The sequence below is a fragment of the Platalea leucorodia genome (assembly GCF_965183815.1).
Source record: "Platalea leucorodia genome assembly, chromosome: 9".
NCBI lineage: Eukaryota > Metazoa > Chordata > Aves > Pelecaniformes > Threskiornithidae > Platalea > Platalea leucorodia.
Window position 1 is genome coordinate 29,473,608 of NC_138831.1, and position 24,729 is coordinate 29,498,336.

Genomic DNA, 24,729 nt, shown 5'->3' on the forward strand with positions numbered 1-24,729 from the left:
AAGTCCAGGGTAGAATCTGCTTTACCTCTGTGACTGACTAGGCTTTACAAGAGCTATGTCTACACTGGCTGTGTCTACAAAGGCTACAGACTATGTACACAGAGGCTGTATCTACACTGGAAAGCAAGAATGGACTCCAAGCAAGCAATAGGTATGTGGAGCCAGCCTCGCAGCACACACTTTTCCATCCCTAGCAGTGGCTGTAGCTGTAGCACTGGTTCAAAGTATCAACAATGAATTTAGGAGAGCTGAGTATCTCAAGATACCTGCTCCTGGATGGTGTTCAGCCTCAGTCACACTGGATCTCTCCAGACCACATGAATGAGAGCTATGCAAAAGGGCAGAAAATACTCAGGCCCCCCCACCTCGGAAGAAGTAAAGCTATGGTATAGCCCGTGTCTGGATGTGTGCTTGTATAGATGCAGTGCAGATACCAGACAAGCTGGGACTCAAGAAGTGGTTCAGACTCACGCTGAAGTGACAGCAGGAACTGAGAAAGGCTGACATTGCCTTTTCTCCCCCCAAAAAGAGTACTAATAGAGTGGTAAAACTGCAACACAGGACTAGATTTCTGCCCTACAGAGCAGGCCATGCTGTAAGAAGAGATGGAGAAGGGATCAGTGCAGTGCTTCAGTGGTTTGCATTTACTATAATGAGTGTCTTTTCCACAAGCATTTCTAACCTAAGGCAGAATTATTATTAAGTGTCAGCGGTGATTATAAATGAAGCCAGATCCCTGACCCCATAAAGCTCTGGCAGAGCAAGAAATGTGAATCAGGACACAAGCATGTCAGGCAGAGGATGTAGATACCAGGAGCAGCTGCAACATATGGGATCAGGCAAGGAGAACCAGCAGGGCAGTAGGGACATTCTTCCTAGCCAACATTAAAGTACTCGCTTCAGAAAGCTTTAGCACTAGGACTAACATCATTCCCTATTTTAAATAATACTATTTGTTTCTTTCTTTGTGTTTCTATGGTACTTTCCCCTCCAAAAAGTGAACAGGGAGTTAAGTTGCAGACAAGAAGTTCTGCTAGAGCAACATGGGGTAAGAAACAGTTGGGTTGTTTTGAAACCCAGCTTCAGGCAAACTTGACTCCTTCTCAGACTGCTGTCATCTCAGCAGCCTGAGAAGGGGTGGTGGGATGCCTCAAAAAGACAAGGTTAAACGGAGCATGGGATGAAGCAAATGCAGGGCATCAAACCTGAACTCTTCAAATTTCAAAGCCTGAGTGGAAGAACCCAGATACGAGCCTGCTCCATCAGTTTAGGGCTTAGCATGAATTCAGAACCATGGGATCTGATTTCCCAGTTCTGGGTCCGATACAGTTGAAATCTCACAAAACAGAAAACTTCGCCTCCTTTCACTAAACTTACAAGAATATCTGTTGGATTCACAGCACCATCATATTTCAGAATTTTGTGCACATGGTGGGCAGCTACTGGGACATGGGAATTGCAGTGAAGTTTCTCTTCGTGACCACCTATGAACTGGTGACTTCCTCAAGAGAATTTGCTCTGAAGCATGCAGATGGGTGTGGGCACTCCAAAGAGCACTAAACAAAATAATCTGAGGGATCGAATATTTCACAGCCCCCAGTGGGAAGACTGAAAATGGAAGGGAGTCAGGAACAGATATCTGATATCCCAGTTATTAGTTTGGATCTCCCTAAAACCCCAGGCACCTCAGTCTCTGGAAGGATTAGACTGGTGTCCAACTTTTTAACAAATGATTGGTATTTGAATCTGAGCTACGTAACTCTCCCTACCACAGAGACAAGAAATGATCTGAACATCAGGATTCCATTACAGATCCCATCTCTCATCTGTAGACTAAATATCATGGAGGAGGCAGACACTTTTGACAAGACTTATGAGAAAGAATTTGGCAATTGTCTCTTCTTCAGATCTGCTGGATGTCAAGAGGGAGGTGAGGAAGAAAGTGCTGAGGATCATTAGGGATGAGGTGAGGGGCAAGGAGTAGAATGTACTGGGATGCAATTAGAGAAAATCCTAAATTGAACATCAAGGGAAAATACTGATTGTAAGGCTCTTTTAGCAGCATTACCTTGCTAAAGGAAAGGTATGAAGCCACATCATTTAGTGCATCAGAAATCAGGGCTGATATGGAGTACAGGAGGCTTCTGTGAGCAGCTGCGATTGCACCTGGATCTGCTCAACCCAGCATATCTTCGCTATGATTCAGTACAGCCAAGGTGACCTGGCAAATCCTTATCATCGCAAAAGACATAAAGGGAAGACCAGCAGTGACAGCCATGGACCGGCCGTGCCAGCCACAAAGACAAGCGTCTGGCCAGTATGTCCCGTCACCCTCCAGCAAGCCAGCTGGGCTTTGCTAAGTTGTCAGCCCTATACACGCAAATATACACATGTACGCAAGATGAAAGGATGTCTCCACTAGAACTGATGACCACAGATGACCTCCAGCTGCCACCGCTCCAGGAATCAAGAAGATCTCTCCCTGGTCAGCCTGTGAACTGGCTGACAGTGCTCTCCTGTAATTACCAACTGCAGGGAGCTTAGCCCTTTGCACCTGGCTTCGAGTCTTTCCAGCAGTAAGCAGAAAAGTGCACAGCTTGCTGTCCTGCTCCCAGGAGGCTCCAGACCAAGGACTTGGAGCATTCTGCTGCCCTCACAGTCAAGCCTCCCAGCCAGCCACCTGGTCTGCCACATTTCCCAGGCTTTCAACACAGAGTTATGCACTAACCCCCCTCACATGTTTATGTCCCAGGCTTGTTTCCCCACCACCACCCTGGCTTGTTCCTGGCCCTTTCTCCTTCCACTTTTCTGATGCCAGTGCTGGCATCTGGAGTTGGCCACTGCGTACCATCCATCAGCACATCCCCTTTTCTGTGCCAGCTGTCAATTAAGCTGGCACATCGGTGCAACCTTCCCACCTTCCCGGCTCCAAAAAATAACCCACAGTGCACTGAACTGCCAGCCTCAGAGGAAAGGAGCTGGTTGTTAGCTGTCAGACAGGGTAAGCTCTGGACCATCTGCAAACAAATGATGGGAGCAAGAAGCCACTGTGTGGGATGCTGATGCCCAGTCCTCATGCTGAGGAAATACCTTGTCTGGAACAAAATATGTTCCATTCCTTTTAGCTTGGTCTTTCCACTTCAATCACTGTGGAAATATCCTCTCCCCCTCTTTTATTTGAAAGATCTCTCCACAGAATAGCTTCTCCCCCCTTCCAAAACAGTACAGGAAGTTTTGGGGTGGTGTCCTACAGCTCACGTCTCCCTGAGGAAGGAGGGAACACATGCAGGCAACTTTGCCTCTAAATGACCAGAAAAATTGCTAGCTAATCAAAAGAGGCACTGCTTCACACAAATGACTTGATTGTAGCACTGGCTGTTCTCCCTTCCCTCACCCCCATTAGTTGATCAGGGTCAAATGCTGGGCTCTGAGGCTGCTTCCCTTCCGTCTGCTGCTGCTGGCCAGAGGCTGCAGAGGTAGGAAGGAAAGGCTGAAATGAGCAGCACATCCTGCAGCCGGCAATTGCTCAGACTGGGGCAACATTTATCAGGCAAGGAAATGGCAGAGCAGTCCAACACTTTCACCCTCAGGAGCTTGCTGTGGTGGACTCGTAGCCCACAGTAGCAGGTTTGCTTGAATACAAAGAGCAGGGGAGATGAAGCAGTACAAGCCTCCCCAGGGGCTATGCAAATCTCACCAAGGCCCGTCAGTATTCAGTCGGGGTATGGTCCTGCTCTAACATGTAAGATCCCCCTTCTGTGGTGCTATTGATACCCAGACTACAGCAAAGTCAGCAGAGATAGATACATATGCATTTTTCTGCAATGCTGGTGAATCTTTAAAAGTAAAAGGGATGCCTCTCCCATGACTGTGCATGGCTGGTTTAGCGGATGCACTGCTGCAGACAGGCTGGGAGGGAGGTCCAGAGAGCTTCCTCTTTTCAGCAGCAGATGGAAAGCTGCTGCCAGCTGCTGCAGGTCCCCAGTCAGCACTCTGTGCAGCACGTCCACATCTGAAGGCTGCAGATAAGGGGAGAGTGGTTTGTGATAAGGTTCCTTTTAAAGGAACCATCTCCTGTAGGAGCTTGCGGCATGCTGTGCCTCGGGAAGGGGGGCGGAAGGAGAGGGTAAAGGCCAGAGGAACATGTTCCAGCCTGGCTCCAGACCTCATCGTCCGCATTCCCAGCACTCACAGCGAGCCAGGATGGAAACTGAAGGGTTTTTTCCATCTTCCTGAAATGGGCTGCATTCTTCCTTCCCTGCTAGCTGCTAAAATGACCTTGAAGAGGGCAAGGAGAGGGGCAAAAATCTGTATATAAGAAGCAGCAGCAGCATGTGTTTGCATGTCTTCTACAGCAACATTATTGCCATGGGTCATGAGAGAAGCTCCAGGAAGTTCTCCCTCAAGTTCCCCTAAAGCATAGCTGCACTCTACCCACATGCACTCATGGGATGCACTGTTTAAGGCAGCAAAGCAGGACAGAGCTGCAATCTGTTATGCCGACTGCTACATGCTCACCCCTCTCCCTCATAGTGGATATGAGAGAGATCTCTCCTTTTGCTTTCCATGCTGAAGAAGCCAATCTCTCCCCCCCGGCAACAGCAAAGACCAGCTCTCCACTCTCTGGCTCCCTTATTCTCTGTGGGCCAAAGCACAGTCAGACCCTGGCTAAGCACAGCAATCTGCTTCATTGGGAAGTAAGTAATCCCATGCACAGTATACAAGACAATGCTGCAAGATGAACATCTCAGAAAAAGTGACAAGGTATTGATACTTGACACGTTTAAAACTTATCTGACAATAGCCCTTTAAGATCAAACAGACAGTTCTGTGCGAGGACAGACTAGATGATGCAGGAGGCCTTCCCCATCTCTCATTTCTACTGTCTCATTTCACAGAAGCCCTCTTCATTCTGCTTTCCTCCCACCCTGCTGGCCTTCCTCCACATTTCTTTCACATTTCAGAGTTGGACTGAGTCTGCCTTATGCTCGAGACAACTTACAAACATGTCTTTCAGGTCTGGGGGGAAGAGAGCTAAAGGGATAAGTTTCTATCTATCTGTCCTTCGTCATACCTACAAGCTTTAGGTGATTTATCGACTGAAAAAGGCAGTTGGTAAGATGCCTGCACATCCTGGCAGGAAACAGACCTTTGTGGAAGTGCTCGGAGTGCCCAGGAGCAAGGCTCACCCACAGGCCAGGCCTGTGGGGAGGGGGAAGAGCCTGCTGGAGAAGATACAACCAACCTGAATTACACATATTTTTTTCCTCTCTCCACCTGTATGCAAATGACTGCCCTTTTAATCCTTTCTATGCATGAAAGAGTAATGTGGAAATAGAGAGGAAGGCGATCATGGCACAAGCTCCCCAATACTTATTAGTGGCTCCACTTTGCATCTCCCATGGATGCTGTAGAACAAGGCAGGGACAGAGATATAGGGAGATATAGGGAGACTGAAGAAGTGCTGGGCTCATGTGATGATACCCAAAGTTCATCAGTGCATTACAACACATTTACACAAACCAACCAGAAGAATATCCCCCTCCAGCTGTGGGGGATATTGCCAGCCTGCAGGGAGCCCCTGGGAGGTGTGCAGTTGGCTAGGCTTTCTCTAGATGGTCTCTTCAGATGATACCCCTGTGGCACATAAGGCCAGGTAAGGGCCATGGTAAGGCTCTGCCAGCCAAGCCATTTGTCAGGGCTGCTACCAAGCTTTTCTGACCTCTGCGATGTGCTACAACAACGTTCCAGTGTAGCAGAGGCACAATTCCCTTGACCCACCACTTGTACTTTTCAGGGAAGATTTATAAGATTGGTGAATCTGGGGGAGGTGGGAGTGTTGCATCCCTTTAGCACTGAAAGGGAAAAGCCTTCTTAGTGATGTGGTCATGTTGACATATCTCCCCTAAGTACATCCTGCTACTTGCAGAAATCAGTTAGAGCTGAGCCCAGTAGATGGGACCAGTTTTGAGTGGTGGTGACGAGAGGACAACTGGAAATTGTTTCTCTGCTGAGGACCTTTCATTGGTGATCACTGCTAGGCCCTGACAGAGGTCTCTGGACTTTGGCTGCACCAAGTTTATATAATTAACTTCACAATTTCAGCTTAATTCTTTGTAGCATCAGAAAAGCCAGTTGCACTCTTGGGATAAAGTGGAATTAGGGGATGTTTGAGTGATGCATACTGGAGAGGAGTCTAATCAACCCTATTTGAGGGACAGTCTCTCCAAACTGGGCTGCACTGAGACACAGCAAATCAAGAGGAATTAACACCCGGCAGTTTGCTGGGTGAAAAAAAAAAATATCTAAATGAAAAAAAAAACCCACAAACACAGCTGCTGCATCTTAACTGCTCTCCACCCCCTCCAGGGATTTGAGGAAGAGCAGGCCTGTCAGCTGCTTTAAGGGACATTATCCTCACAGTTTCTCCCCAGTGTTTACAAGGAAGCGCTGCTGCTGCTTGTTTGATTGCTTGTCACTGCCAGCGCAGAGAGAGGTTCTCTCAAAGTTCACCCTCCACAGGCTCCACCACCCGAGAGTGGAGCCAGACCTAAAGTAATCCTACGCGAGGGCAGACTCCCAGCTGCTCCCTGCTCCCTGGAGTATGGCTGTGTGCACACCCCAGCGCTGGGCAGCATTTTGCAGAGTGACTTCCCCTCCCTGAGCTCGCTCCCCAGTGTTGCTGGACTCTCCTCCACTAGCGTTGCACCAAGTCACTTCTTTTCCAATTTGTCTCCAGCTGTCTTCAGCTCCTGGCCCACACCTGACTCATTCCTTAACTCAAGATTTCCCCTCTGTCCTGTCTCCTTCTACTCCCAATCCACTTATACACTGCACAGACCATCATCCTTTCTTGATGATCTATCCTGGCTGGATCCAAACTTGAGAAACCAGGGAGGTCCCAGTTGACTGTTAGCTAATGTGACACCCATCCACAAGAAGGGTCGGAAGGAGGATCCTTCAGGCCTGTCAGCCTGACCTTGGTGCCGGGGAAGGTCATGGAGCAGATCATCTTGAGTGGTATCAGGCAGCATGTGCGAGACAACCAGGGGATCAGACCCAGCCAGCATGGGTTCATGAAGGGAAGATCCTGCTTGAGCAACCTGATCTCCTTCTATGACTAGGTGACCCGTTTGGTGGATGAGGGGAAGGCTGTGGATGTTGTCTGCCTGGACTTTAGTAAGGCTTTTGACACTGTTGCCCACAGCATTCTCCTGGAGAAGCTGGCTGCTCACGGCTTGAATAAGTGCACTCTCCGCTGGGTAAAAAACTGGCTGAATGGCTGAGCCCAGAGAGTGGTGGTGAATGGAGTCAAATCCAGCTGGCGACCAGTCATGAGTGGTGTTCCCCAAGGCTGAGGGCTAATATATTTATTGATGATCTGGATGAGGGGATTGAGAGCACCCTCAGTAAGTTTGCAGACAACACCAAGTTGTGTGGAACTGTCGATCTGCTGGAGGGTAGGAAGGCCCTACAGAGGGACCTGGACAGGCTGGATTGTTGGGCTGAGGCCAACTGTATGAGGTTCAACAAGGCTCAGTGCCGGGTCCTGCACTTGGGTCACAACAACCCTGTGCAACGCTACAGGCTTGGGGAGGAGTGGCTGGAGAGCTGCCTTGTGGAAAAAGACCTGGGGGTGTTGGTCGACAGCCGCCTGAACATGAGCCAGCAGTGTGCTCAGGTGGCCAAGAAGGCCAATAGCATCCTGGCTTGTATCAGGAATAGTGTGGCCAGAAGGACCAGGGAGGTGATCGTGCCCCTGTACTTGGCATTGGTGAGGCAGCACCTTGAATACTGTGTTCAGTTTTGGGCCCCTCACTACAAGAAGGACATCGAGGTGCTGGAGCATGTCCAGAGAAGGGCAACAAAGCTGGTGAAGGGTCTGGAGCACGAGTCTGATGAGGAGTGGCTGAGGGAGCTGGGGTTGTTTAGCCTGGAGAAAAGGAGGCTGAGGGGAGACCTTATTGCTCTCTACAGCTACCTGAAAGGAGGTTGCAGCGAGGCGGGGGTCAGTCTCTTCTCCCAAGTAACGAGTGATAGGATGAGAGGAAATGGCCTCAAGTTGTGCCAGGGGAGATTTACACTGGATATTAGGAAAAATTTCTTCACGGAGAGAGTGGTTAGGCATTGGAACAGGCTGCCCAGGGAAGTGGTGCAATCACAGTCCCTGGAAGTGTTCAAAAAACGTGTGGATGTGGTGCTTAGGGACGTGGTTTAGAGGTGGACCACGCAGTTAGGTTAACAGGTTGGACTCGATGATCTCAGAGGTGCTTTCCAACCTTAATGATTCTATGATTCTATGATATTCCCCAACCTTCTCCTAACCCTCAGGGATTAAACATACAGAGTAACCATGATACCATCCTCTTCTGTGCTCATCTACCTTGATGACCCCAAGTCAGCAGGTCAAGAGAGAGGATATTAGATACAACACAGAATAATGAAAAGCCACATGAGCCAGTAGGGTGTGCTAAGATAAAGATATGTATGTCCCACCTTGGGTTAGGGCTCTGTTTCTAGAGAAGAGTAGGAACAGTGCACCCCCTGCCCTGGGGGCAGGACCAGCCAAAGGGTACTTAGCGGAGAAGTATATGTTTATGTCATATCTCAATGGGATTGCTCAGGGTCTATGTCAGAGCAGATCCCAGGCCTAATGGCACCTCAGAGTCGTGAATGAACTGCAGTTATTTAAGATCTGTGAGGTGACTACATTATTATCTTCATTTTACGGAAAGGAACATTGTGGGACTACAGGCACATGGCTTATCCTAAGCCTAGAAGGAAGCTAGAAGAATAATTCTGGTATTTCTATTTTCAGATCACATCTCTCACTTTCTTTTTCCAGCTGTCACAAAAGGCAGAATGTTTCCTGTGACCAGGCCCTCCCTGATTTCTGGTTTCTCCCTCATAAATACTGGATGAGCAAATGGCAAAGATACAGTCACCATCAGTTCAGCTGGGAACTGCCTGCTACATGGCTCTGCCAAGGTAGATAGAGTCACCATTGCCATTTTACACTGTCAGGGAAAACAGTTTTGTATTTAGATTAAAAAGCCAGTCTACAGTCTTCATTCCGCTTTCCCTCTGTATATGCAAATATAACCTTGCATTCTGCCCTTGACCAACCAGATCGTGTAGAGAACCATTGAGGTGAGAACTGAGAGTGCTGCATGGTCCAGGCTCCTCTGCAGCTGACCCAGCTCAGCGCTGCACAGTGTGTGGCTGGCTGCCACCACCCGTCCCTCCAATGCTGCAGTGCATCCAACAGCAGCACTGCTGAGTCACGCGCTGAGCTGCTCAGGGAGCCTTGGGGTGGGCTTGGCTGCTCTGCTCTTTGGGACCGTTGTGCCATCAATCCATTACAAAATGCTTGAAACAAGGGGTCCCAATGAAATGCTCTTCTCAACTTCTATGATAAAAACCCAGTGACAGGGTACTGATCAGGAGGAGGGGGAGAGGTACAACTCACGTTTACCTGAAAGAATCAAAAAAGTAAAGCACTTTTACTTTCTTGAACATAAGAGAATCACGATGGGTAAGGTGGTAGCACAGTAAGCCTTGGCTGAAGATTTTTATTGTAAAGTTTTATCCTTACTCTGCAAGGATTTTGCATGTGTCACTAGACTAGAATACCATATGTGTGCTGCAACTCACTTCAGGAAATGTCAGGGGTAGGAGAGAAGGCATATTAATCAAAAGCAGGGCAATTACTCTCTTGTCTTCAATTTTATGGCACACTCTTGTTGAGGAACTTCTGGACAGACATTATCCAGCTCACAGCTCTGGCAGCTGCTGTTCTGCAGGACTTCTTGCTTAGGAAGGGGAGAAGACACAAGGGAGGAATAGTTACCAAAATATCCCTAACCAGGTGGGAGTAGAGAAGGTGACAGACGCTGGAAGAGCAGAGAACATGGGACACACGTTCCTTGGAACGAAAAACTGGGGTGAAGATCAGCACTGTCAACAACACATCAGAATTCTTCCCTGGTGAAGTGGTGCTTGAATGAAATGAATAAAAAGGTTCTTGTACTGAGGTCATAGATGTACGTCCAAGTCCTTTTCCAAGAAGGCAATAAGGAAAATTCTGCCCATATTGCAAAGAGGTTTCAGAAACATTTTCCATTCTAATGTGACTCTGGGAATATGGAAATTGCCTCACCCTTTTCTCTAGCCCTTGGGGTATTCCCACTTAAACAAAGCTGGGAAAGGGAGGAGTTAAAGTAGAAAGGAAGCTTAAAAATATGCATCTTTATGAGAGAAGGAAAAATGTCATCTCTCAGCTCTGAAAAAGTTACCACATTGATTTCTGCTTCACAAAAATGAGGTTAAGTTGAATGCATTAAGCTGGCAAACTGGATAATTGCATGTCCTGAAACTGTCTTCCAAACAGCTCTTTTCACAGCGGTGCTCAGAAAATAACTTCATCAATAAGGCTCTTGCCCATTAAACCTTCGCACTTTTCTGTGCCTTGCTTAGGAGTGAAGCTTGTCCTTCCTGAGAAAGACTTCTTCCTCCTTTCACCTCAAACTAGTGAGGAAAGTAAGGCTGGTTTGCATTGCATTATCATATTTCTGGCAAGAAGAAAAGGGTAAAAACCAAACATGTTCTCAGGGCTGAGGCTTTCCAGCTCCAGTGCCCCACACATGGTGTGTTGCAGAGAGTCTTGCACTGTAGCTGGCAACTTTTTCTCTAGAGTGGAAATAAGAATTGCTCAGAGCCAAAGCTTGGCCTCAGGTTTTGCTGCCCTGTGGAAGAGCGTTCCTTCTTTCCCCAGCCAGGCTGGCCAGGGTCAGGCCGTTTCAGCCAGCTAAGCCCTCATGCAGCCCCACCAGCAGGATGGGTCCTGACCTTTCGGCATGGCTGACACTGCGCTATCCCCCTTCCTCACTGCACAGCACCTTTGAAAGGCAAAAGCTTGCCTTTGGCTACCTTGTTTGCATGGCAACACATAGGAATTCTTCAACTCACAGTATTATCTAGCAGTGGTGCTGGAGTCTGAGGTCTGAATACTGCACTCCATCCTAGTGAGCTTTGTCTGGGAGAGGGATTCAGGCTTCTGCTCTGCTTTGAGCTCCTCAACACAACAGCACTTGCCACAGGGTGTTGTATCTACAGACAGTGAGGTGTACTGATAATTGGTTGTTGTCTCCCACCAGGCCTATCCACTTACTAGAATAAAATGGACTAGGTAGGTGCCTACTACCATGGATTCCTCTGGTGTCCAGCGGTGCTTCAGAGTGCCCACTAGTTTCAAAGGGGGAGACAAGCAAAGCAAACCAGACAGAAGACGCTACACACATATCTAAAGAGCTGTTCAGATACAGATTCTTTTCCAGAATCTAAGCCCTTAATTATCCCTGAGTGGGGTATTTTTCTCTTCCTCCTAGCAGAGCTTTGCTCTCCCTTTCACTCCAACTCCAGCAGGAGCAGCTGTTCAGGTCCCCATCTGGCACTTCCCCTTGCCCAGTGGCTGGCTCAGAGCGCATGAGGATGCTCTGTGGGGAGATGAATTAACTGACTGCAATCTCTCTTGGCAAAAAGCAGCTCCACGCTGCCATGCTCCTTCTTACACTCCCAAATCCCCTCTTCTTCCTCCCCCACTAGCCAACTTGATTTTTTTTTTTCCTTGGTCCTATTTGGGCCAAGCTCCTGCTTCATTAACACAACTCACAGATTCGGCACGTTTCTTTCCAACCCTGTCCTGCTAAATACAAAAAGCAAGGCGAGGAAATGCTGTTCTCTTCAGCTACCTCATTAAAGTTTTTCACTTGATATGAATGCAATCAATACTGCCTTCCTGGAAGAAGCTTCAACAAGAGGAGCAATTAATTTGCTACCACTTGCCAAGGCTAATGTACCTTAGACACACGGGCCTTAAAGTATTGGGTGAGTTTGGCAGAACATGATTCCCGTACTGCTAAAAGACAAAACCAGATATGGCATTGGATCAGCAACACAAATGGTAACAGGACTCTCCCTCTGAATGGCTTCAAAAGCTGTATCAGCTGTTCCTAACATCAGCACTGTATATAGGTACATCACATATACACCGTATGACATATTGACATGAGGCTCAGCCCTGACTATGCAGAGCACTGTGCAGGCTGGCTGGGGCACACACACAACCTGAGGTGCTCAAGTCCAGCTCCATGGAGGGTACGGGCCTTTCAGGCTGGCCTTCACAGTGCTTTTTCTATGGGGCACAGCCCTACTGAGGTGTGAATCCTACACATCTAAGGTAAACGGGCACTGCCCTTGCTGGTTCTTGAGCTCACAGGATTTTTCTGTGATTTAAAAGGCTCCCAGAAGTTTTCCTTAAGCTTTGCAGTCAGAGTACAGGGTTCTCCAGACCCCTCTCCCTGTTACAAACATACTTGATGTAGGTCACAACACCCTCCATAAGCATGCCATGATGCTGTATGACAGCAACACGGCAGGCTGTGTCAATATGCTGAGCGCCGAGGGTCCCTACATCGCTGCAGCTGGAGCATGCCTCATCAATAAAGGGCGAAGCCTCCATGGTATTAAATCTTAGAAAATGACACTGATTGCAGGAGGAATCTCCTCATGCCAGACTCCAGCACTTCTCCTTTGAGGACCCTCTGTTATTGTAACACAACAGCAATAATAAAGCCTGCCAGAAACCCCCCCTCCAGAAACAATGGCCTGAAGAAAAATGACAGGCAGCTGGCAAGATATGGGCATTGAGCGGCAGGCAGCTGGTGCTGGCAGAGAAATACAGAGACGTGAGCTCCGCCAGAGAAAGGCAAACAGTGTCCAGTGAAGGGACACGTAAGGAGCAGGCTAGGAGGAGTCTGAGGGAAGAGGAAAATGAAAAGATGGAGCAGCAACCAGCTATCACAGTGATTAGAGTTCATTAGGAGATCAGCCTATCTCTTTTGAAAACCATTATAATTCCATTCCAGCATAAAAGCCCAGACTGACGGCCCTTGTGACACACAGAACCAGAGGCTGGGCACAGGCAAGGCCCTCTTATTAACACGCCTTACACCCTGGTCAGTGGGGACTTCACTTCAGAAGTGTGGGGGAATTTAACCCCATTACTGCTGCTATGGGGAGCCTGAGGCTTACCAGGGCCAGTCCCCTAGACGATTTTGTCACACAGGCACCTGCCTACTAAGAACACATCAGAGAAAAAACATCCATGAGACGGCAAAAGACGTTCACTTGCTACAAGCTGGATCTGAACTACTGACCTAGAGACTAATGGCTCCATGCCCTAATCCCAACCCCTCAAACCATTTATTCCCCATATCATACCATCCTGTTGACAGAAGACACATTAAGCACTCCCAGAAGGTGACTGTAAAAAAAAATAAAAGGCTTTTTCCTTTTTATGGCAATCTCTGTAGCTGCACAGCTATTCAAATATTTGCCTGGCTCCTTATAATTCGTTATAACCTATTTTTTATTATATTCTCTTTGAAACTGTATTCCCATTGCCCAGGTGGGAAGCTTAATTTGCATTACAGCAGTAGAACTTCCTGCTAAAGACAAATTCCACCAAAAAGCTTTTTTACGTTTCTTTCTCCTGAAAGGTAACACGGCACAGGGCAGCGGATGGATCACAGGCTGCCCACGGGCAAGTGAGGGCAAATGCAATGTCTGTACAGGAACGAAGAACATCTGTTTCCTTCTGTTGTCTCTCCTCCCTCTGCAAGGATGTTGTGCTGCACAAGTGAAAACAGTTCAATGTAAACGGCTGTGGTAAAATCTTGAATGACCTTCTTCTAATATGTCAACAGGAGTTTTTTGCCATTGATTCCAGTGCAGCTGGGATTTTCTCTAGAAGGAAAAGAGGCTCGAGTTTTGGGTCAATTTGTGCAGTGAGAATGCAAATTACTGTAACTTGCATTATGGTTCTAATAAGCTCCTGTAATGACATTAAAGACAAATGCTTGATAATGCTGCCTTCAGAAATGAGGTAATGCAAATTTAGGAAGAAACTCAGCCCATTCTCCCCCTCCCTTCCACATTACCAGTGTTTGTTGAGTCTGATTTTACTCAAGGGTGGCCAGAGGTTTTAATGAGTTACTCTCATGGGTCTGCCTTGCTATTTAACACGACAGAACTGCAAATCATATCGATAAAAAATCTGCTAAGCTATTTTGAACTGCTCATGGAATGGGACCCTGCTGTGCTTCTTGATAACAATCATTTTGCCCATCTCCTCCCCTCTCAGGATCAGTTATGGATTTGGCCTAACATTACATCCTCCAGGCCACTAGCCACGTTATTTTAATTTAATTTAAGGAAGGCTACAAACAGGTCAGAAGAAACTAAGGGAATTAGCTGTTCAAATCAAGACAAAAACCAATTGGGAGCCATATCCTCATAGTCTTTGGAAGCTCTCTCCTAGTCCTTTCACACAGGCCCTCTAGCTTTTGAATCAGTTGTCTGAATATCTCCGAATCTTCTTAAAGCAATGTCATCTTTCAGATGATGTAATCTGTGGCCAGTAACAGACCTGAGAAGATGCATTCCCTCCATTCTAAAGCTTCTATGTAATATGGAAACTCATGGGAAGAAACGGACAGCATTCAAGAAAGTTTTCAAGTTTTCATTGATGTAATAGTTTGAAAATCACTAAATTGTCCTTTTCTCCAGGTTTCAGCTGCCAAAATTGCAAACTATAATTTTTTTCTGACAAAAATCGCCTCACAATAATCTTATCATTGTGATATATATTAAAACCAGTTACTTCCCTTCCTTCCCATCATAATCCCTCACACAGATTCTGAGATCAAAATATATTGGTTGTCTAAGCCTATGTGCTATTTGGAATTATAGGAGTAGGATTTTACTGTTGTCCCAATAAATGTTCCGTGTTCATAAATCAAAATAGTTTGATCTTAAATATAGGTTACTGCATCCTGGCACCAAACACGGGGGTAGATGCTGTGCATAAAATAGGGAAAGTTCATCAAATTGTTCTTAGAAAAACAAAATATTCAATCATTTTTGCCTATGAAAACCTAAAGAGTTTTTTTCGTTTAACACTCACAATCTGAATTGCATTGGTTCATTTCCATCGGGTATATGGGTTACATGGTATTATTCTGCTTTTATTCTTTCTGCTGGGTGACCTTCGGATGAGCTTTGTAGGATGTTAATGTTCAGAGTCTGCTTTCTCTGAACAGTTTCTCAGAGACGACAGTGCAAAGGCCCAACTCTGGACTCTGAGCAACAGCGTGCCTCCATTTTCATGTGGTCAAGAACCACAAATCAACCCAGATACCCTGAAGAGTTGTTGGAGTGGTACAAAGGCCGAGATGACAAGCGCTCCCCTGGGTATGACCAAGGCATGACTGGAGTACCCACGTCTGTTCTAATCCTGGCAGTACAGCTCCAGACACAGACCATGCCAGCCCTCCTGGATCTCTGCTCGTGGACTTGGTAACTACCAGACACGGAAGTTGATAATACGATATTCAGGCAAGCTAGACTTGAGCCAGTGCAAGTATGCCTTCCTACATTGCAATCAAGCTTCCTACTGCAGGGTAGATATGGCAGACACTTCAAAATGACTCTATTTATATTGTGTCCTACTGGTAAATTCATTTGTTGGACCACTCATGCAAATGAAACTGCTACATTTGGAATTAAGCTTATTTTCGTACTCCAGTGAACATGCGTGCATTAGATGATTGTTTTTCTTCTTTTTTTTCTTTTATTTTTTCTTTAGGGTGTTTGCCCAGCTGTAGTCCTCAAAGCACTTGTTTCAGATCTCGGGGAGGATGTCAGAGTAGTCCACTGCTGAGCCAGAATAGTGCAGGCACTTCAAACCACTGGCTCTCGAGCCCACAGACTCATGACTAGCATTGATCTGGAACTGATGAGTAGCTGGCTGTTTTACAGCATTGCAGCCTTAGAGAAGGCTGCTCTCTCCTCACTGCAGGGTGAGTGATAAATTCATGCAGAGCATGGACAATTGCAGGGGAAGAAACAGAGAGGCTCACTGTGAACTCAGGAAGTGACCACTTATCCCTGTACTCAGAGTTACAGTAATGCACAGACATAATGTTCATCTAGGAGGCAGAGTAAGTAGATTAACAGCTCTGTGTACACTGGATCCCCCTCTCCTCCTCATACAGGACCCAGAGTCTCAGCACTAGTTATAAGCAAGGAGCTACGTTTCCCATGGCAGCAGTGATTGCTCCATCAAACGTCACTGCATCAGCTCAGTACAGGTGAGCCGGGATGGTCTACCCAGACACAACGCGGCACATGCCCTCTCTGACTAGTCCATCCACCTCTATTAACTCTGCCTCAGACTGCTCTACACAGATTCCTATAGTTAGCACACACACTCTTCTCCAGTGGACCAGCGTGCCCTACTCATAACTCTTTTTCTAGCTTATCTGATCATATGTAAAGAGCCTATGAGAGAAGGAAACTACCTAGCAGATGAGATGCAGAGTGGCATAGTGTGGGGGAACAAAGGAGAACAGAAGTCTTCAGCAACCCCCTCTCCCAACAGTTCTCCTTCTTCTTTAACTCTGCACAGCAACCTGCTCCTTGCATACACCCAGAGAAAATCTAGTCCAACACTGCTCTGTCCTACAGGAATTAACACTTCCAGATCACCACTGCTGATCTGTGCAGTGAGGAAAGATGAACGTGAACTTCCAGAGATGGATCATCTGTAGGCACTTCAGAGTAAGAGGAAGAAAGAACTGTCAGTGTGGTTCCAGGGAGCACAACCATTTACTCCCATGCAAAGATGAAGAACTTCTCTTTCCTGTCACCTTGTTGCTTTGTAGCATGCACTGCACCAATGATAAGGGATTGGCCCTTCTCTCTGCTTCCCTTCCCCATTCGAGAAGGTGGAAAACCTCCTACTATCTTACTTTCTCTGGGGAACTGCTGCTTGGGTCGAGCCCTGTTTGAAAAAAAAGACTATCATGTTTGCTCTGCTGGGCTCTGCAATGCATAACAGTGTCTGCATTGCAGTCTCAAACTGCAATCCAACACCATCTGTCCCTTCCACTTGCAGCACTGCATCACTCCAGGGAGTCTGTTCTTCAGGGGGGATCCAGAGAGTGCTTGGCTGTGCTGTCCCCCAGTACCCATGACAGCAGCAAAAGGGCAAAATGCCCCACTGATTTGTATTTCAAGACTGAAACTAGAAATGGCTGCTCAGTGACACTCTGTGAGAAGCAAGACAGGGAAAGGGCACTGATTTGTTTCCATTTCATTATTTTTTTAAAACAAATTCAGTACAATCAACAGCAAATATACTTAAATCCTCTTCAGCCACCTTATGGAAAGGAAGTCAAGGAGCAGAGACAAGCAAGCGCAGAGCTCTGCACTGCTGTGCCTACATGTAAATCTGTATGAAGGAGCTACTTTAACAATAGCCTAAGCCACCAACTCGCCTTTCCTGAGTGTTCTTGGATTAGAGGACAGGGAAGCAATGCAACCAAGGGACAAGACAACAGACCTGGGGTATTTCATTGCTCTGCTCAGTCTCTGACTTACTGAGTCACACCGGGAAAGACAGTTCTGCTTTATTTATCTGCATCTCTCTATGCACTTCCTGCCTGCCTATGCTATGAAGCAAATTAACCTAGTAGTTAATTCTTCAGGGCTGTAGCCGTCTCTCCCTATAGATCTGTGCAGCACCTTGCACAATGTCATCCCAAACTTCAGCAAGGCATTACGCTCTGCTGGAAGTGAAGCATTCACAAATTGTAACACCACAAAGATGAAGCCTGAAATTTGTAAAGTATGCACCAGTGCTCTCCCTCTAAGTCTGTGATGCTGGAAGGAGGAAACAGTTCAGCTCTATCATGAATTAGTGTTCTGACAGCTCAGTGCAATCTAGCCATGACTTGCATGGCTGCTTTCCCTTCACATTCCCAGGAGCACACTCTGCATTAGATCATGCTCTGCATCAGGATCTGCTCCAAAGCAGAAGAGAAAGTATGGGGAGGAAGATGAAATTGCCTTGACCAGCTTTCCTTGTCCTGAAAATATGCTCCTGACATGTGGAGAAAGCTGCAGGGAGCTTTCTCTCTGCTTTAGAGAGCACAGAGACAGGAAAAAATGACTAATTTTCAAGCTACTTCTAAGGTTGTGTCTTCACTCACATTACACCTGACAACTCACCCTGCGTATTGGAATTCCTCTGGGAACAGCACAGGGTCCAGGGGTAATGGGGCTCTTGCTTTTCACCAGACCTTTATGCCTTTAAAGAGACCCTATTTGTTTGCAGATTGCTCTTCTTTCCTCTTCCCCTTAACATAGTGTCAGAGAATTTAGAAAGCAAGAAGGTCATAAATACGTCACCAAGCAATTTATTCAAGAGATAAGCATGTAAAAGAAGATGATGCTTGGGTAAACAAATGCTACAGGTTCTGCAAATCAGCTGTCTTTAGACCTTCCCTCTGAACTGTTTCTGGACCTTTTGGGTCTCTGAGAGGGCAAGACCCTGCTGTCTGGCTAACTGGTCCACTCAGGCAGCTCTATAACTACACACTTCCTGCAGGGGGTCCACCTGTACTTACTCTCCTCCCAGTCCACGCACCATTTCCACAGATTAGATATATTATGATTGTGAAGCAAATAGTATAGTCTCAAGCGATGAAGTAACAATATGCTGAAGGCCCTCTCGGGAAACCGCTAAAAGCAAAGCATTAGACTCAAGACACAATTCTTTAGCATTCACACTGGCATAAAGTAGGAGAATGGGCATTCAAAGAAAGCACTTTTGTGTAATACCAGCATAAGTGGAGAAAAGATTTAGGATGCAAGTGCATCACAGCCTCTGCTCACCTCCTCCCACTGATGAATATAGCGGATGAGCCGGGAGAGCCGCAGAAGCCGCAGGAGGCTGAGGATCTTAGTGAAACGCACGATGCGCAGTGCCCGGGCTGTCTTGTACACCTCAGAATCAATGCGGGTTTCAACAATCAGGAAGATATAGTCCACAGGGATGGAGGAGATAAAATCCACCACAAACCAACTCTTCAGGTACTTCATCTTGATCCTCTGTGGGTCTAGGATGATCTCTGTGTTGTCCTCCACCACAATGCCTGTTCGGAAGTTGAGGACAAGGTCGATGAGGAAGAACGTGTCCGAAACCACATTGAAGACAATCCATGGGGTAGTGTTTTCATCCTTGAAAAAAGTGATGCCCACAGGGATGATGATCAGGTTCCCTACCATCAGGAGCAGCATGGTCAAATCCCAATAAAACCTGGACAGCAAGACAGAGACATGTGAGATCAGCTATAGAGTGCGAGATCAGGGAGCCCAGGTCAACAGAACTAATGTGCTTTATACATCTCTACTGTCATTCATTCCCTATGCTCTGCTAGTCTGCCTGATGTACTCAGAGCGCACAAGCTGCTAATTAAGTACTTAATATCATAGGAGCATTCATCTTCTGGCTTAGAGGGTGCAGAAAGGACTTGAGTACATGGCTGGACATGCCCACTTGAAAACTTCGACCGGGACTTCAGAGCCACCCAAGAAGAGACTGACATACTTGCAGTTACTACAACGACTGTTAGGTAAAGAGAGAGAGAACAAGTATTTGGAAGGCCTCAGAGTTCGTACGCCAATACAGCCATGTGGGATTAAAATCATTAGGGCTTGCTCCTACTGTCTGATCCTTCTTTAGAAGTAGCTAGCACTGATAGCATTGGGATCAGGATGGAACTGGAGACCGTGCTGTGATCTACAGTGTTCAGTTTAGATTTCTTGCTGACCCAAGTCTACACTGAGCCTGGACTTTAGGAGTTTAGCCCACACTCTGTAGACTCCTGTGTTGTACAGAAATAAGCAATAAAGCTTGGAGTCATGTGCCTGGAAATCTTATTTCATTTCTAAAGTAAGAAATGACAATATTTAACTACTGTTCCATGAAGCACAGTCTCCAAGAAGCTTATCTTCACTTTAGTGACAAGTCAATATTATCCAGTGGGCCTTACAACAACATTCATTTTTGGTTTTGAAGGCACACACAGTGTGAATATAGTTCCTAATTTATTTGTTTGGGATTTTTAAAAGATTTTCCCCAAGTATTAGTGCAAAAGATACACAATCACACAATGTTGCCACAACTCACCCAGAGTTCGGACTAAAAACTTTTCTGGGTCTTATACTTTGTTGAGGAGTCTCACAAAGGAGCCTCACTGCCCAGCATAGTGGTGCTCCAGTCCCCAATGTTTCACATGTAGAACTGCCAATGTATTGGGGTTTCACATTGCCAAGTTTTCATCAGCTCTACATTGTATACTACAGGGCGGCTACTGTAATATCGTGAGGTATCATAAATACCTTGTATTAAGATGCACTTGTCACAGCAAATGAGCAAAGTACACAGAACAAACCAATTATCAGGTTTGGTTGCTTAAACCTGAAGATGCAACATTCAGAAAGCTGCAGTGGCTCTTCCAGTCAGTCACACAAATTAGCATGGTGTTTATATTATTATTGATCTCTTGAGTACCAAATAAGCCTAACTTCCTAGACCATAAAAAAGGCGACAGCAAGTTAACACAAGGGAGAGAATTAAGCCTTCCTTTAAACAAATCATCTCAATAGCAGTGAAGTCAACAGAGTGACTCTGGATTTCCAGTGATGTAATGAAGGAAACTATTGGGTTTGCTGAAGAAGGACACACACGTGCTGCTTCTCTGACAGATTACAGTCAAAATCACTGAAATGTTTTAGGAGAAATAGATCCTCAAAATCTAGCTTTGGTAAGAGTTGTTCATCTTAAGCCTGGGCCTTGGTCCAGACTGAGCTGCTGTGGAACAGTATCACTATAGCGAGGCAACTACACCAATTTGTTAAACTCTCAGCAGGAAAACAAAAAGGCCAGAATATGCCTTAAAAGCCTTCTCTGTATAGATTCTTTCTCCCTGCTAAGCACATAACACTTTAAAGCACCTAAAAGCATATTTAAGATGCCAGCTATTACACACGTACAGACAGGGTCACAAGCCAGCAGCGCACCAGCAGTTCTCAGAAACACTCAGCAGAGGCTGACGGGAACTAACTCCAGTATGAGCAAAGTTATCCGCTAACAAGGTTTCTGAAAATGTCATCAACTATCTCTTTCTTGCTCTCAAGGTGCCATGCCCCTGCAGGCAAGGCAGCATGCAATCCTTCACTTAGTATAAAGGTACAGTTGGTGCTGGTAGACACTCAGCAATGAGATTTGACCATATGCTTCTAAGGCCATGACACACAGTAATATGCGTTTATACTGTATAAATCCATGTTGTGGTCTTCCTTATTAAGGGCCTGAGATAATGCTGCAGCTTTCCTAGTCAATTAATCTAGATAATCGCACAATAGCAGGAAGTCTGGAAGCAGTGTGTATATTATTACCAAAAATAAATAACGTCCCAGACATCTTTAATTTGCCTTAGGGGATACAGAAGGAGATATGCACAAAGAAAATTATTTGTCCCAAGTTTCAAATTAATGGCATGAGACAGACATGGCCAGACATGCAGAGATGTAAATGTAAGTGGCTTTCTTTAGAGATTTTTGGATTTCTGTGCCTCTTATTTTTACATTGGCTTGTGATTTCAATACTTAGTGGCAACTGGGGACAATGACAACAGTGGCTAGGATGGCTCACAGCTTAAGTAAGATGTTTTCCACACACACAACCCCAGTAAAATGCTTTCAGCCTGACTGTAACACTTCCTGCCACTCCAGTCTCTTATAGTCAAGCATGGTCATACCACGGTCAGCTGTCCTGCATCCTGATTTACAGCATTTCTTGCTATGCCAGTTCTAAGATCTTCAAAATCACTTCACACACGCTCTTCAGTCCCAGTCTGCTATTACCGCTGAACTGCCCACAGAGAATCATGGTTTGCAATGTGGACAAGCAAAGATGAAGTGCTAAAATTCATTGCCATGTGTTTCTTAAACCACAGTTCTCCTCAAGGGTGTATTAGTGACTCAAGATTATTGTCACAGGCTCCCCTCAGTTCTGACCTTTAAAGCCATCACTTACAAAACACAGAAGGTAAACTTTTGTGTCCAATGCACCCCTGCTAATAAAAGGGTATCCCAGGTGTCAGGGAGGAGATGATAACCTTTGGACTCTATGAAGGAGGCAGAAAAAGCTGAAAACCACCACCAATTTGGTCTGCACACCAATTCCAGCACAGGAAATTCGCCTGCCTTTACAATGTAAACTGCCTAGAAGTTAAAACGTAACTATTAAGATACCACAGCTCCTGCACATTTTAGTTTTACCCATATATTAAGTACAATCTGCTCAGGGTGGCATCATTGCATTTAGACTGAATAGGCTCTCAGGGACTGCAACACCTCAGAGGTCTAACATCATCCATGTGTCATTTTGTATTTACGCTGAGGAACATCTTTTCACTCCCTGTAAATTATTGGCCAGAATGACTAACAGTGCATGTGATGTATGTAAGGGCAAGCACCAGCTATTAATAATCCATGTTTTCTGTATTTCTCTTGTTCCTTTCACCCAGGGATTCCACAGACCTGACAGTGATGAAATTGGCTCTGCTACACCCATGAGAGGCAGATAGAGTTATTATCCCTGTCTTGCAGATAGAGAAGCCACATGGCAAAATTAAAAGAATGGGATTTGTCCACGGAAGTCTGAGGTTAAATAAGGGTTAGGACCTGAATTTGATTCTTGAGTCTAACCAGATCTGAAGCTATTCATATGGCTTGAAAAAGAGTTTAACAGAGACGCATCTCATGGACATCTTCCTCTGATATCCTGTCTTCTTCTCACTTCTCGTCCTGTTTTCAAAAGCCTACATAAAAAATTAATAAACATGAATGTATTGTTTTATTAGAGTTGACTCAGTGCAACTGAACAGCTCACAGCACAGGGAACTGCCAGCACTATATAAACCAGATATCTTGTTCAACCATACTTGTTTTTTATACTACATCCTACTCCATGCATGCTTCTTAGATCTGAAAATCACATTTTAACATGCACTGCTACCTCTGATCTTTTAATTACTAATATATTATTTCGTTGTAACAGAATGTGTCTGAGAATTAGTGTGGCAAATGCACTTCAAGAATATATGTTCTTTAAGCATAGTTGGTGTCACTGAGTTGATTTGATAGTATGTACACTTCATAGGTATTAGTTTGTGGGTTTTGACCAGAAAGTTAGATCATCTTCCTGTTCTGTCTAGTGCATAATGTAACAGCAGGCTAGGAATATTGCTTTCGGATGTCATTTTTTAATTAAATAAACCTTGATTTTTCAAAACTATTCCATGATGCAGTGTAACCAGTTACAGGGCACGAGCTCAGGAAGGATTGTGATGAACTGAAGAGAAAACAGTGAATTGCAGAGGTTAGCCCAGTCAGCATCACCGTGTCAGTATGGCATTCAAAACCTGCCCCTGAGTGGGGCACATTTGTGGCCTTAACTTCGGTTCTTGCTCTCTAGTGTTTGCACTGTCAAGAGAAAATAGACTTGAGCAACCTCATCTCTAAATTAACAAAGCTTTTTGGATGTTTTCAGCTTCTGCTGAAAGGCAATCAGCTCTGGGTTGAACTGAGGCACTGCCTGAAAGTGCACAGAAAGGAAGGAAAAATAAAAATGCATCTAACTGAAAATGCCACAGAGCCAGGATATTCTCACCAGCAATGGAATTTAGCTCAAACACCGTGGCCAACCTTCCTCACCTTACAAGAGCAGGTCTTTAATGAACACATCTTGCTAAAACCATAACCAAAGACAGATCCAATTGCTCTACCAAGCCCAGGCAGGAGCACTAGCTCGGTGCTGACTCAAGAAACAGAGTGCCACCTACTGAGTCACAAATGACATCTCCATCCTCTGCTTTGCATGGGGAGGAATTGCTACAGTATTCCTTTAGAGAGCTGATGAAAATCTGCCCTTTTCTCCAGCGTGGCAGCTCCCTTCCCCCCTCCTGTATTGCATGTTGAATTAGACACTGCTGTGCTTACCAGCAACTATCCTGACAGGAAAGAGGTCGCGCTTTAATTCCCAGGACCGCTAGTCGGGCTAGAAATAGAATCATCTTTTGTAAAGAGCATTAGTGGATGTCAGTGTGACTGGAGCAGCAATGGTGGGAGGAAAGTTTACTCCAGAAAGCAGCCATTCACATAGGTATCTGAACACAGAGGAGAGAGAAAGAGAAAAAGCCAGAAGAGATCCTTCCCTGTCTTTGGAAGCCATTACTTCTCCCAGATATGAGTAGGTGTATTTCTACTGGAGAGTTACAAACTTTGCATTATTCACAGAGATAATAGGAGGAACATGGTGATTCACTGCTCCTAAACACACTAAGGACACTTAACCAGCTACCGAGTCCAACAATTCACTTGCTAGAAGAATCCATTTCTTTATAGGGAGTTATTCAAATACCTGTGCACTTGAAAAATTCTTTGAAATTAATACCCACCAAAAAAAGAGTCAAATGACCTACAAAAATATTCTGCGTGCTGTATAATGCGAAATGATTAGGGGAACCTAGCTAAAGAATAACACAAACAGTTTTAATTCCTTCTGACCAATCTATGCAAATAATATGTATCCTCTGCCATCCTGAATAAAACGCCCGAGAGCACTGATAATTAGCCATGCATTACGACAGCACAAGGAAAAGAGCTCTGCTGTGTCCCAGCCTCCTCTAGAATTCCCTGGCTGCCTGCTTTGGCAGCTCTGGCTGCTTCTCATTCAGCTGTGGTTGTCCCTGTCTG

At 45.7% G+C, this 24,729-nt stretch overlaps 1 protein-coding gene across 1 annotated transcript in view; it reads right to left on the minus strand.

Moving 5' to 3' along the window:
• The window catches only part of HCN4 (hyperpolarization activated cyclic nucleotide gated potassium channel 4), a gene marked incomplete at both ends in the record, with an annotated part of 107,078 nt that overhangs the window by 58,368 nt on the left and 23,981 nt on the right, over window positions 1-24,729 (minus strand). The window contains one exon of the mRNA XM_082321356.1: window positions 18,799-19,222. Within this exon, the coding sequence (XP_082177482.1) occupies window positions 18,799-19,222 (424 nt within the window). The remainder of the gene's footprint in view (window positions 1-18,798; window positions 19,223-24,729) is intronic.